At 43.3% G+C, this 13,775-nt stretch overlaps 1 protein-coding gene across 1 annotated transcript in view; it reads left to right on the top strand.

The window, feature by feature from the left end:
* The window catches only part of ramp1 (receptor activity modifying protein 1), a 48,632-nt gene that overhangs the window by 19,973 nt on the left and 14,884 nt on the right, over positions 1 to 13,775 (top strand). The window contains exon 2 of the mRNA XM_056435363.1: positions 12,416 to 12,551. Within this exon, the coding sequence (XP_056291338.1) occupies positions 12,416 to 12,551 (136 nt within the window). The remainder of the gene's footprint in view (positions 1 to 12,415; positions 12,552 to 13,775) is intronic.

The following is a 13,775-nucleotide window of genomic DNA, read 5'->3' as shown; positions in this document are numbered from 1 at the left end:
GTGTTTCAGAATCAGAATCCTCTTCTGTGCTCGCTCAAATGTTTTTTTTGGTCCTCTAATGACCTTCCGCGTGTCCCGGCTGCTTGTCCTACGGCTCCCCGTTGACAATCTTCCCCGGGTTTTGTTGTTCGGGCATCTTTGTTTGCCCGAAGCAGCAAATCACCTCAGTCTGAACATGCTTTCCTTGACTTTCACTGAAAGAAGAGGGAAGATTTTATTCTTTATTCATAAGTTATATTTGCAAAGCACTTGTCAAGAGCTGATCTTTACCGTCTCTTCTTCGATTCATGTTCAACTACATGGCCCTTTGAAGGAAATACTTTCTATTTTACAGGGTCTGAAAAGGGAAGCCAATGTGGACGTTCACGTGCTAAAAAAAAAAATCCACGTTTATTCAGAAGCCGTGTTTAAGAATCAATAATCCACAACGAATATAATGATGTTACAATAAGTCTATAGAAGTGTATGAATAAACTAGAATGGGCACTCGGTAGAGCGCATACCTTCGCATATCACAAGATTGGGCATTGAATTATGAACATTTTGTCATTAGTTTCATGCCAATTGGATACAAATTGAGCACGCTTTGGTAAAAAGAAGATGTTGACCTTTTCATGACCTTGACCTTTGACCCGATCGATCCCAAAATCGAATCAAATGGTCCCCGGATAATAACCAATCATCCCACCAAATTTCATGCGATTCAAAGAATATTTTGACCTTTTCATGACCTTGACCTTGACCTTTGACCCGATCGATCCCAAAATCTAATCAAATGGTCCCCGGATAATAACCAATCATCCCACCAAATTTCATGCGATTCGGTTTAATACTTTTTGACTTATGCGAATAACACGCACGCACGCATACAATACACGCCGATCAAAACATTACCGATCAATGCGAAGGTAATCATCCTCCTCCTCGCTTGATGTATTCCCTCAGTAAACATTGTCAACATGAGTTTGAGTAAATGGCCACAGGGCGTGGCTACAGGTTTACAGGCTGCTTATGTATCCGGACAGTAATGGCTAAAAACCAGTAAGCCAATGGCGACGTCAAGGCGGCGTCTCATCTCCAGTCTCCGGGCGGGGCTGCCGGCACGGAGCCTGAGAAGTGAAGAAAAGGGTTCAAGGCACTGCTCCCACAGCTTTAATCGGAGACAGCTCAAATAGTCAGAGAGACTTTAACAATGTTCAGAGAGACTTTTAACAAGAAAATCCACCTGAAGTCGCGAAAGTAACGAGGACAAAAATAGGACCGTCCCCGGTGGAAAGATGTCTGTGTGAAGTTTGGTGGCTGTTAACTTTATGTGTCTGAAATCTTTTCTTTTGGAACGCTCACAACTCTGCGGATATAATCTTGATCTTCTTTCTTTATCTTGAACTTTTGCGAGACGTCCTTCGCTCCAGAGGGACGTGTTGTTCCGCAGAGATATCTGCCAAACCGATACGTCGGAGCGCTCTCTCTCTCTTTGTCTCCGTTCTTTCAGTCTTTACTTAATAGCAAATCAATTATGAATGCAATTAAAAAAGCTCTCGCATCGAATATCGGACCATCGCGACAGCCTAATCCCTGTGATCAAAATGTCATCTATTTTATCTCTATTTATTATAGTGCTCTGTCTAATGCAGGTCATTTATTCCGGTCTGATATTAGTCCCACAGTAACGAATACAGCCAGATATGGATGAGAATGAAGGCACACTTACAGACTGGAACCTCTCATGCTTATCATGCCACTCCAACCGCTGCTACAGGATTATCTAATCGCATCAAGTACCATCATTATCAACACAATTTGTGATTATTTTGGGTCCATTTATTTCCACAGTTTTTTTCCCTCTCGACCTTGAAATAAAATAATTTACAGACGCATATGAGATTAAATTCATTTCCGGCAAAGCGTTACCATATTTGCACCATTTATTTCGAAGTCCACCAAGAAATCCCAGCCAGGCTCCTGTCACAGAGACAAATACGGTCGAACTGGGACTGTTGGCTCAGCGTATGGTCGGACAGGGCAATGGCTTAACTTTCAACAGCAACGTTACAGTTACGACAAGGAACTTTCTATTTAGATTTTGTCGTTCCCTGTGGACAGAAAAGCTCCAGTGTCTCTAACGTTCTGTCTGCAGACCTGGTTCTGGTTCCCCCATGCCTCGATTCCCTCCGGCGGGCCCGGGGTCGGCGTTGGCAGCCCGATGTGGGTCGGTCTGCGGTGGACTGGTTTCTGCTGGAGGATTTTCTGTTAAACCTGCATGATTTCATCTGATATTGTGACAAGCATGAAGGATTACTATATAGAAACGACCAATCTTCAGGTTTAGGTCACAAAGAGGCATCGGTAACCACTTTAAAGTTTCTCCTATAGCTGTAATTTGAGTGCATTTACAATGTGTTACATATCATCAAATGTTTCCACAAACAATTTACGGGAATCATTCATTTCATTTGGAAAAATACATTCATAAACTAGAATGGGCACTCGGTAGAGCGCATACCTTTGCATATCACAAGATTGGGCATTGAATTATGAACATGTTGGCATTAGTTGCATGCCAATTGTATAAAAATTGACCATGCTATAGTAAAAAGAAGATGTTGACCTTTCCATGACCTTGACCTTTACCTTTGACCCGCTTGATCCAAAAATCTAATCAAATGGTCCCCGGATAATAACCAATCAACCCACCAAATTTCATGCGATTCAAGAAGATTTTGACCTTCTCATGACCTTGACCTTTGACCCGATCGATCCCAAAATCTAATCAAATGGACCCCGGATAATAACCAATCATCCCACCAAATTTCATGCGATTCGGTTTAATACTTTTTGAGTTATGCGAGTAACACCCATACAAATAAATAAATAAATACACAGCGATCAAAACATAACCTTCCGCATTTTCAATGCAAAGGTAATGATGATGTGGAAGATGTAAAACAAACAACCTCGCACAAACATCGGACTACAAAGAGACAATCTTTGAGGAAACGACTCCAGTGACATTTCTACTCTCAGTACGTCGTCTTCCGAGTCGACCGTTATTATCTTAATTGCCTCGCTATGGCACGCACACTTCAAGCTGCTCTCCACTTAAGTATCCTGGATGATTTAATTGTCCTCTCATATAGAAATTGACACAATTATGGTACGTATGTGAGGGCGTCTCGTTGTCCGCTGCCTCTCTAAGCTCCTTCATTGTCCCCGCCGTGAGCCACGGGGTTGTGATTCACGATGTAGCTCACCGTCTTCGTGATTTGAGCGTGTCTAAATGCCCGCGAGTGAGTTTCCCTCCTTTTTGATGTGCTACACGACGCGGCTTCCCGTTAAACTATCGGTCCGGAGCGTGAACGTTTGACACGCTCTCTGGCTCCGGCAGCCGGTTAAGATTAGCTTTGCAGAAAGACTCTTTGCTTGTCTCTTTGTCAATTTGCTCATAGAAACCTAGTCATCTGCACATCAAGGAGTACTCCAAATTCAGCATCTCTGGTTTAAATGATCTGGTAAAAATTCTACGTTGATTTAAAATACTATATTGAGACTCCGCCCACTCCTCTCTACCTCACATGCGTATGAAGGCCATTCCAGGCCCATGGGTTTGCCACTGTTGAGACTCCGCCCTCCTCTCCCTGATGGATCGTGAATATGTCACTGCCAACTATTCATCCGGTATTCATTGAATGTATTTTCTAAAATCTGTCCTTCTGGTCACATGACCCCTGAAGGATGTGATTAAAGCACTCGAGACAAATTTGTAATATTGAATTGAATTATACCTGTGATACCTGTCGGTGCGACTGATGCGTTACACTTTTTGTAGCCGCCCCACTGATCGAGAGCCCAACCAGGTATTATAGCTTCTTTGTGCTGCCATACGAGGGCCGACGCCACATTGGGGCAAGCATGCCCTGGGCTTTAATAATAACAGTAAGAACACCTGGGAGGGAGAGCTTCACAGCCAACTCAAGTAGATAGAGGATTGAGTGTGTGTGTGTGTGTGTGTGTTGTGGAGGGTTGCAATAACTTCAGATGAGAGCCGAGAGATTAAGGGGATAAATAGTTCATTTTGAGTTTCTATGGGGAGAATCTGTCCTCAGTCGCTCTCTCTGCCTGTCTATGTAATCGTGTGAATACTTTAAGGGTCTCCAGCTGTCTGATTAGGACGGACTGCAGAGGTGGAGGAAAGCATTCATTTGTGTGTACGTGAGGGAAAGCGCTAGAGGTAGGACTTTAATACGATGCAACGACGGCAGCTGCTGCCGCCGGCGTTCCTCGGCCGCTAATTCATCCGAAGCGCTCGGCTCGCCGGGCCGAGGAAGCGCGAGAGCGACTCGCTTACGTCCGGCTCATAGGTATTCCAGGGTTGTCGTCATGCGTCTGGAATCAATCGGTGGGTAAACTAATGATGTGAGCAGACGGCTTTATGAATTTCCATAACAGTGTAGTCGATGGATTGGACAATTTTTTAGTTGCTTTCATTTCTCCCATTATTTATTCATAACATGGCAACGGCACGTTATCGGGAAATAGTTATTGATTGACGTTCCTGTTGACTGAGCGTCGAGATCAAAAATCATTGATGCATCGTCTTGGGTTTTCGCTGTTTTTCGAGATTTAAGCCCAGAAAAAACACGACAGCTGGAGCGATCAACGATACGAGAGTCTTTAACCATTCATCCAAAGGCTTGGATAGGTAGATGGTAAAGATGGATGAGTCACGGCTCCCAAAGGTGAAGATAAAACATCTTGATTGCCCCCTGGTGGCTCGCAGCAGTATGGGTCGTTAAGCCTGACCCCTCCATGTTAGCGGATGGGACGTGAAAGAAAGAAATGTACACTTTATTGCTCCCCAAGGGGAAATCCTTCTCTGCCATTTGACACAATGACACTTCGGCATGCAGCTAATGGGGACAGCGGGGATCGAACCGGGCACCTCAAACTAAAGAATGACAGGTTAAATACATTATCCCCAAAGATTGGGTTCTTATGGGCCCTGCCAAAAAAAACAGTTTCACTACATCTCAGTGGGCTGTACATAATTTTCTGAAGAATCTGCTCCATTAAAATGTAATCTCAACTAAAAAGAGTCATTTGTTATCTAATTTTCCGGCCTAGAGGAAACGGTTTTAAAGCAACAGCTGGACTATGAGTACGAGAAATATGAGTATCCATTGAAAACTCTTCACTAAAAAGCCGTGACGCGTGTTTCCCAAAATGTCAAACTATTCCTTTTAAACCTTAATTATTTGAGTTGATATTTGATGTATATATTTATAAACCTATGTGTGTTTTATTACATTGCTTCCGTACAGCATCGGCTTTGTATTGATGATGTAAACGGGGTTTTCTTTTGTTACCTTCGCATTGAAAATGCGGAGTGTATTTATTTATTTATTTGTATGCGTGTTACTCGCATAACTAAAAAAGGTTTAAACCGTATCACATGAAATTTGGTGGGATGATTATTTTGGGATCAATCGGGTCAAAGGTCAAGGTCAAGGTCATGAAAAGGTCAAACTCTTCTTGAATCGCATGAAATTTGGTGGGATGATTGGTTATTATCCGGGGACCATTTGATTAGATTTTGGGATCGATCGGGTCAAAGGTCAAGGTCAAGGTCATTGAAAGGTCAACATCTTCTTTTTACCATTGCACAGTCAATTTGTATCCAATTGGCATGCAACTAATGCCAAAATGTTCATAATTCAATGCCCAATCTTGTGATATGCGAAGGTATGCGCTCTACCGAGTGCCCGTTCTAGTTTAATATGTTATCAATAGCATAACTGGTTTCCTGTGATGCCCTGGCTTTACATCATATGGAAACAATGGCCGACACGACCTTTCTTCTGACAGCTTGCGCTAAATGCGAGACGTGGAGGAGGAAGAAAGTCCTCCGAGAGCCCGCTAAGTGTACACGGATTGTGAATGGCCACGAGTGAAGGATTCCCACAGACATTCAAAGGAACATTACATCTTGCAGATGTATGAGCTCGACTCGGCAGGAGAGACGAGGACAACGACAGAAAAAAGAAGATGCGCTCCGAGAGAACAAACACGAAGGAAGGGTCCGGCTTTCCTGCTATTTCTGACCGGACCACTTATTCTACAGCAGTAACAGAGATGAAGCAATCAGCTGAGTAATTTAAGATTAGCACACTTGTCCAATGAGAACTGCAATCAGAGACTCTTGGGTCAGCGACTTGGCATTAACATATGTTGATGTACAATTAGCCTATAGGAACCGTTCATATTTATAATATATGACAACTGTGGTCTCAAATTTCCTATTCGGAGAGAAATATTCAGATTAGCTCCAATTTTCCCCAAAAAATAGTTTTGGACTCACGGTTTGATATATAAGACCAACAGCACTCTGATTAACTGTGGTGCTCTGAACACAACGTTGGCATTTTATAAACCTAAGAGAAAGATTGACTTGTTTCAAGAAAGGAGGACAAGTCAAGTTAGTCGTCGTGGAGTTTAACTGCTTCCCGTCTCATACGCAAGGAGGAAGCTGTTCGACACAAAAACAACACAGGAAGGAGGGAATGTGTGAAAGAAAAAGGAGAGGAAGTAAAAAAGGCTGGTCTTAAGCACACAGAATGATTTAACAATGCATAAACCCAACATGCGGTGATGTTATTGTGTACCAAGACAGAGGAGTTAGGTGCAAGAAAGACTCACCCAAACTTCCCAGAGTGTAAAACCTCAAAAAGTCAAAAGTTTGCACAGGAAGAGCTGAATTGTGTGGGTTTTCATGAATATGCATAAAACACGTGTAACTTTGCAGAATCTAAATCGAGCCGGTGGGGAGAGGAAGCGGAGCTCTCGTTTTCCTTTTTCTCCTCGACTACCGCGCGAACGGTGACGACTAAAAGTGTTTTAGAAGTCGAGGAAGTGGGCGTTCGGATGCGAGCTCAGGCCGCGGGGCGGCGGTCGGTCTGGCACAATTCCGATCAAAAGGCCAAAAGATGAAGACTTCGTTCTCTGTGAATCATCTGTGAGACGATGATGACGGCGAGAGAGAGACCCCTGCTCTCTCTCTCTCTCTCTCGCCTTTGACAGAGAAGTGTCTGCCAGCCGGACGGAGGCGGGATCGCCCATGACTTCACGGCCTGCCACGGTCCAGTGTCTGTCCTCCGTGAGTCTGATGCCCGAACAGCTGCTACCGACATCACACGGGAGAGCTCACTGTTCACGAGGCCGTTCGGTTGACCTGCAGAGCCCTCGCTGCTCTTAATTCTTTGGGTTTTTACATTTGCATTGAAAATACGGAAGGTTATGTTTTGATCGCCGTGTATTTCTATGCGTGCGGCGTGTTATTCGCATAAGTCAAAAGTATTAAACTGAATCGCATGAAATTTGGTGGGATGATTGGTTATTAGCCGAGGACCATTTGATTAGATTCGGGGATCGATCGGGTCAAAGGTCAAGGTCATGAAAAGGTCAAAATCTTCTTTTTACCATAGTCAATTTGTATCCAATTGGCATGCAACTAATGCCAAAATGTTCATAATTCAATGCCCAATCTTGTGATATGCGAAGGTATGCGCTCTACCGAGTGCCCGTTCTAGTTTCTTATATGTTTTACACAGTGAAGAAATGGCCTGGCGTCAAATTGACCCCAAAGAACACCGATGAGTACAAGTTGTGTACAGGACAGTGAAAACATATCATGTGAATTTTATGTTTTCCCAGTTGTCCCCAATAAATTAGGAAAAGTCATGAAATATGAAGCGAAAAAAATGATGTCAATCATTTATTTAGAGACGTTAAACATTGAAATGGGTCAAGTTGACCCCAAAGGTAACAGGAGGGTTAACCATTAAATCAGGTGATGACGCTCTGTGTTCCCAGAACCGATGACGTGGGAGGTGTTGTTACATTGTGTTGTTGGGAGTCGGGATGGAACGCCGTGAGCAGGACGCAGCAGGAAGGGATTCGCCGTATTGTCTGATCGGTACTTTACGCACTGTATTTACATGGGTTTCACAGAGTGGAGCTAAAGTATCGCAAGTGGGGAAAGTGGGTAGTAGGCGGCAAGGGAAATAATTCCTCAAGATTGGAATGAGATTTGGAGAGAAAGAGAAAGGGTTGTTGGTGACACAACTCACCGGAAAGGGATTCAAAACTGGTCGAGAGGGGAATAAAATGCAACGTTTTCACAGAGGACCCAGGTCGCCTGTCGTCTCAGCGGCTCAAACGTTTCACGACGCCCCCGCTCGGCTTCATCAAGGCATCGTGAAGCAGGACTCGGAAAAATTAGCATTTAATTTCTCTGAGGAGCCCGCTCGCTGCCAACGGGCCGCTGTCGCGTGATCATGGATGCTGCAGAGGAACATGTTCAGAGATTCATGAGCAAATCATTTTTTTTTTTCGTTGGGGATTGTATCCACTCTGGCTTGTAATTACTCCGGATGAAGGTCCCTGTCCTAGTTTGTTATTTGTGGAGGGAATTGAAAACAGTTGGCGAGTTGCCCGTTCCCACCTGTGTCTGTCATTTTATTATTTGCCCAGAACCGTAAAAAAAAAAGCATAGATTTTAAAATTGCTTTGCCTTTATTGTCTTTATTGTTTTCCTTTTCCCATTTTTCTCTCTCTTTTTCTCTCTCTCTCATACACACACACACACCGACCGGTCACTGGTGTGTGAGCTCGACTCGGCAGGAGAGACGAGGACCACGACAGAAAAAGAAGATGCGCCCGAGAGAACAAACACGAAGGAAGGGTCCGGCTTTCCTGCTATTTCTGACCGGACCACTTATTCTACAGCAGTAACAGAGATGAAGCAATTAGCTGAGTAATTTAAGATTAGCACACTTGTCCAATGAGAACTGCAATCAGAGACTCTTGGGTCAGCGACTTGGCATTAACATATGTTGATGTACAATTAGCCTATAGGAACCGTTCATATTTATAATATATGACAACTGTGGTCTCAAATTCCCTATTCGGAGAGAAATATTCAGATTAGCTCCAATTTCCCCCAAAAAATAGTTTTGGACTTACGGTTTGATATATAAGACCAACAGCACTCTGATTAACTGTGGTGCTCTGAACACAACGTTGGCATTTTATAAACCGAAGAGAAAGATTGACTTGTTTCAAGAGAGGAGGACAAGTCAAGTTAGTCGTCGTGGAGTTTAACTGCTTCCCGTCTCATACGCAAGGAGGAAGCTGTTCGACACAAAAACAACACAGGAAGGAGGGAATGTGTGAAAGAAAAAGGAGAGGAAGTAAAAAAGGCTGGTCTTAAGGACACGCAATGATTTAACAATGCATAAACCCGACATGCGGTGATGTTATTGTGTACCAAGACAGAGGAGTTAGGTGCAAGAAAGACTCACCCAAACTTCCCAGAGTTAAAAAAGTCAAAAGTTTGCACAGCAAGAGCTGAATTGTGTGGGTTTTCATGAATATGCATAAAACACGTGTAACTTTGCAGAATCTAAATCGAGCCGGTGGGGAGAGGAAGCGGAGCTCTCGTTTTCCTTTTTCTCCTCGACTACCGCACGAACGGTGACGTCTAAAAGTGTTTTAGAAGTCGAGGAAGTGGGCGTTCGGATGCGAGCTCAGGCCGCGGGGCGGCGGTCGGTCTGGCACAATTCCGATCAAAAGGCCAAAAGATGAAGACTTCGTTCTCTGTGAATCATCTGTGAGACGATGATGACGGCGAGAGAGAGACCCCTGCTCTCTCTCTCTCTCTCTCGCCTTTGACAGAGAAGCGTCTGCCAGCCGGACGGAGGCGGGATCGCCCATGACTTCACGGCCTGCCACGGTCCAGTGTCTGTCCTCCGTGAGTCTGATGCCCGAACAGCTGCTACCGACATCACACGGGAGAGCTCACTGTTCACGAGGCCGTTCGGTTGACCTGCAGAGCCCTCGCTGCTCTTAATTCTTTGGGTTTTTACATTTGCATTGAAAATACGGAAGGTTATGTTTTGATCGCCGTGTATTTCTATGCGTGCGTGCGTGTTATTCGCATAAGTCAAAAAGTATTAAACTGAATCGCATGAAATTTGGTGGGATGATTGGTTATTAGCCGAGGACCATTTGATTAGATTCGGGGATCGATCGGGTCAAAGGTCAAGGTCATGAAAAGGTCAAAATCTTCTTTTTACCATAGTCAATTTGTATCCAATTGGCATGCAACTAATGCCAAAATGTTCATAATTCAATGCCCAATCTTGTGATATGCGAAGGTATGCGCTCTACCGAGTGCCCGTTCTAGTTTCTTATATGTTTTACACAGTGAAGAAATGGCCTGGCGTCAAATTGACCCCAAAGAACACCGATGAGTACAAGTTGTGTACAGGACAGTGAAAACATATCATGTGAATTTTATGTTTTCCCAGTTGTCCCCAATAAATTAGGAAAAGTCATGAAATATGAAGCGAAAAAATGATGTCAATCATTTATTTAGAGACGTTAAACATTGAAATGGGTCAAGTTGACCCCAAAGGTAACAGGAGGGTTAACCATTAAATCAGGTGATGACGCTCTGTGTTCCCAGAACCGATGACGTGGGAGGTGTTGTTACATTGTGTTGTTGGGAGTCGGGATGGAACGCCGTGAGCAGGACGCAGCAGGAAGGGATTCGCCGTATTGTCTGATCGGTACTTTACGCACTGTATTTACATGGGTTTCACAGAGTGGAGCTAAAGTATCGCAAGTGGGGAAAGTGGGTAGTAGGCGGCAAGGGAAATAATTCCTCAAGATTGGAATGAGATTTGGAGAGAAAGAGAAAGGGTTGTTGGTGACACAACTCACCGGAAAGGGATTCAAAACTGGTCGAGAGGGGAATAAAATGCAACGTTTTCACAGAGGACCCAGGTCGTCTGTCGTCTCAGCGGCTCAAACGTTTCACGACGCCCCCGCTCGGCTTCATCAAGGCATCGTGAAGCAGGACTCGGAAAAATTAGCATTTCATTTCTCTGAGGAGCCCGCTCGCTGCCAACGGGCCGCCGCTGTGCGCGTGACTGCGGGATGCTGCAGAGGAACATGTTCAGAGATTCATGAGCAAATCATTTTTTTTTTTCGTTGGGGATTGTATCCACTCTGGCTTGTAATTACTCCGGATGAAGGTCCCTGTCCTAGTTTGTTATTTGTGGAGGGAATTGAAAACAGTTGGCGAGTTGCCCGTTCCCACCTGTGTCTGTCATTTTATTATTTGCCCAGAACCGTAAAAAAAAAAGCATAGATTTTAAAATTGCTTTGCCTTTATTGTCTTTATTGTTTTCCTTTTCCCATTTTTTCTCTCTCTTTTTCTCTCTCTCTCTCTCATACACACACACACACCGACCGGTCACTGGTGTGTGAGGTGAGCTATGGAGAGCGAGCTGGACCCTGCATTTATTTTTTATTTTATTTCAAATTTATTTAATCAGGAAATGCCTCATTGAGATCAAACATCTCCTCTACAAGATAATCCTGGCCCAGACAGCAGCAGCAGCACATTACACAAAGTGTCAGACAATACAACATAAAACAGTGACAGACAATAACAAAAATGTACAAAATAAAGATAATTTTTTCGATCACAACATAAATAAAACCAAAACTAAGACTCAAGTCATCATAACCCAGTTCACACAGGTATGCGCATAGTGTGAAGTCGATCGGATGAACAGCTGTCAGGAAAATACAAAGACGGGCGGAGACTCCTTCCACGACAGCTCGATGCCGGTCTGCCACAGCTTGTGTTAAAGTTCCAAAAACAGAAAGTTATCTCATCGCGTCGAAATATTTCCCAACTGTCTTGATACAACTTTTTATTGTTAAAAAGAAAATGATTGAAGAGCCCGCACAGCGCTATGTACTCACATTACCCCTGTTACCTTCAAATATATAACATCTTTTACCCTTGGGGTCAATTTGACCCCAGCAATTAAAACCTCCAGAAAATGATTAGAATGAATATTGTTTCCCAAGTTTAAGTGTCTACTTTATGTAGTTTGGTTGACTACCTAAATAGCCTTTTAAATAAATGAAAAAGTTGATATTTCTTATGTTTTACAGAGTGAAAAACAGCCTGGGGTCAAATTGTACAGGACAGTGAAATCATATCATCATGTACATTTTATGTTTTCCCAGTTGTCCCCAATAAATTAGGAAAAGTCGTGAAATATGAAGCAAAAAAAATGATGTCAATCATTTATTTAGAGACGTTAAACATTGAATGGGGTCAAATTGACCCCAAAGGTAATAGGAGAGTTCAGAAATCATGCAGTGGTGGAATCTTTGGTCTGTATTCGGTCTTCGGCTGTTTGATTTGATCTCGCTACTCATATCCCACTTGTTTACATTTTTGGCAACCATCAGAATATATTCAGTTTTCTCTCCCTCTTCACTAATCCACATTTCTCTCTTCTCCCCCCCCCCCCCTCTACCTACTATCTCTAAACAGTGTCTCAGTGTGTGTCGGCACTGGGGTGTGGACCCCACTATGAATTCGCCATTGAGGAGTTCTGCCTCGCCAAATTCAGACTTGACATGCAAGAGCTGGACCAGACACACTGGTGTAGCTGGGAGGACACAGTCGAGTGAGTAGAATAAACACACACACACACACACACACACACACACACACACACACACACACATACACACACAAAGAGAGAAAGAGAGAGAGAGACGTCCAAACACAAACAGTTTAACTTTCCACATAAATGCAAACATAACTAGAACGGGCACTCGGTAGAGCGCATACCTTTGCATATCACAAGATTGGGCATTGAATTATGAACATGTTGGCATTAGTTGCATGCCAATTGGATACAAATTGACCGCGCTATGGCAAAAAGAAGATTTTTACCTTTCGATGACCTTGACCTTGACCTTTGACACGATCGATCCCAAAATCTAATCAAATGGTCCCCGGATAATAACCAATCATCCCACCTAATTTCATGCGATTCGGTTTAAAACTTTTTTTGTTATGCGAGGAACACGCATACAAATAACTAAATAAATAAATAAATACACGGCGATCAAAACATAACCTTTCGCATTTTCAATGCGAAGGTAATTATTGGAAATGAAAATAGCTCGGAGACACAATGGAGCATTTTTAATACGAACCGTCCCCGGGAACAGGACCTGTTTGGGCCGATCTGTTGACAAGTTGCTCTTTCATTGAGACGAATCAAAGTAGTTGGATACCTCTGGGGTCAGATCAGTCTCTATAATTGCAAACGCACACAGAGAAACTCGCAAATGCAAAAACACAAATTCACAAAACACACGGCAGGAGATGCTCATTGATGTGTGAAGCGATCCACAAACAAATGCAGTGCGATCCACAAATAAATAAATAAAAATCCACAAACAAATAGACAAATCCACATCGAAATGCTTAATTTATATTTGTGATTTTTCTTTTACATTTATATAAATCATAATTTATTCACGCGCGCATTGGAATGTATTTGTGAATCGTTCTGCGTGCATTTGTAAATTGAATATAATTCAATTTGCAATTATTGAGACTGATCTGACCCCATAGATTAGATTATTATTCCTCCGCTGGGAAAGTTCAGTTGTGGGATTATTGAAACAGATTACGAGACACTCAGCAGATGGAAGATGAAGAAAAATGACGACTCTGCTCATGGTGGCCGTCCAGCTGGAGACCTGAACCATCACACGCCGCCGTCTGGGTTCAGATTTGACCTTCTTCCAGCACGCTGCAAGAAGTGAAGCTCTCAGGGGCGACGCTTTTTAATTCTCAATTGCCTCTTGTCTCCAGACCACATCAACAAGTGCAT

This window comes from Pseudoliparis swirei, chromosome 2, assembly GCF_029220125.1.
Source record: "Pseudoliparis swirei isolate HS2019 ecotype Mariana Trench chromosome 2, NWPU_hadal_v1, whole genome shotgun sequence".
Taxonomy (NCBI): Eukaryota; Metazoa; Chordata; class Actinopteri; order Perciformes; family Liparidae; genus Pseudoliparis; species Pseudoliparis swirei.
The sequence above is the reverse complement of the archived record's forward strand: the minus strand, read 5'-3'. Positions and strand labels throughout refer to the sequence as shown.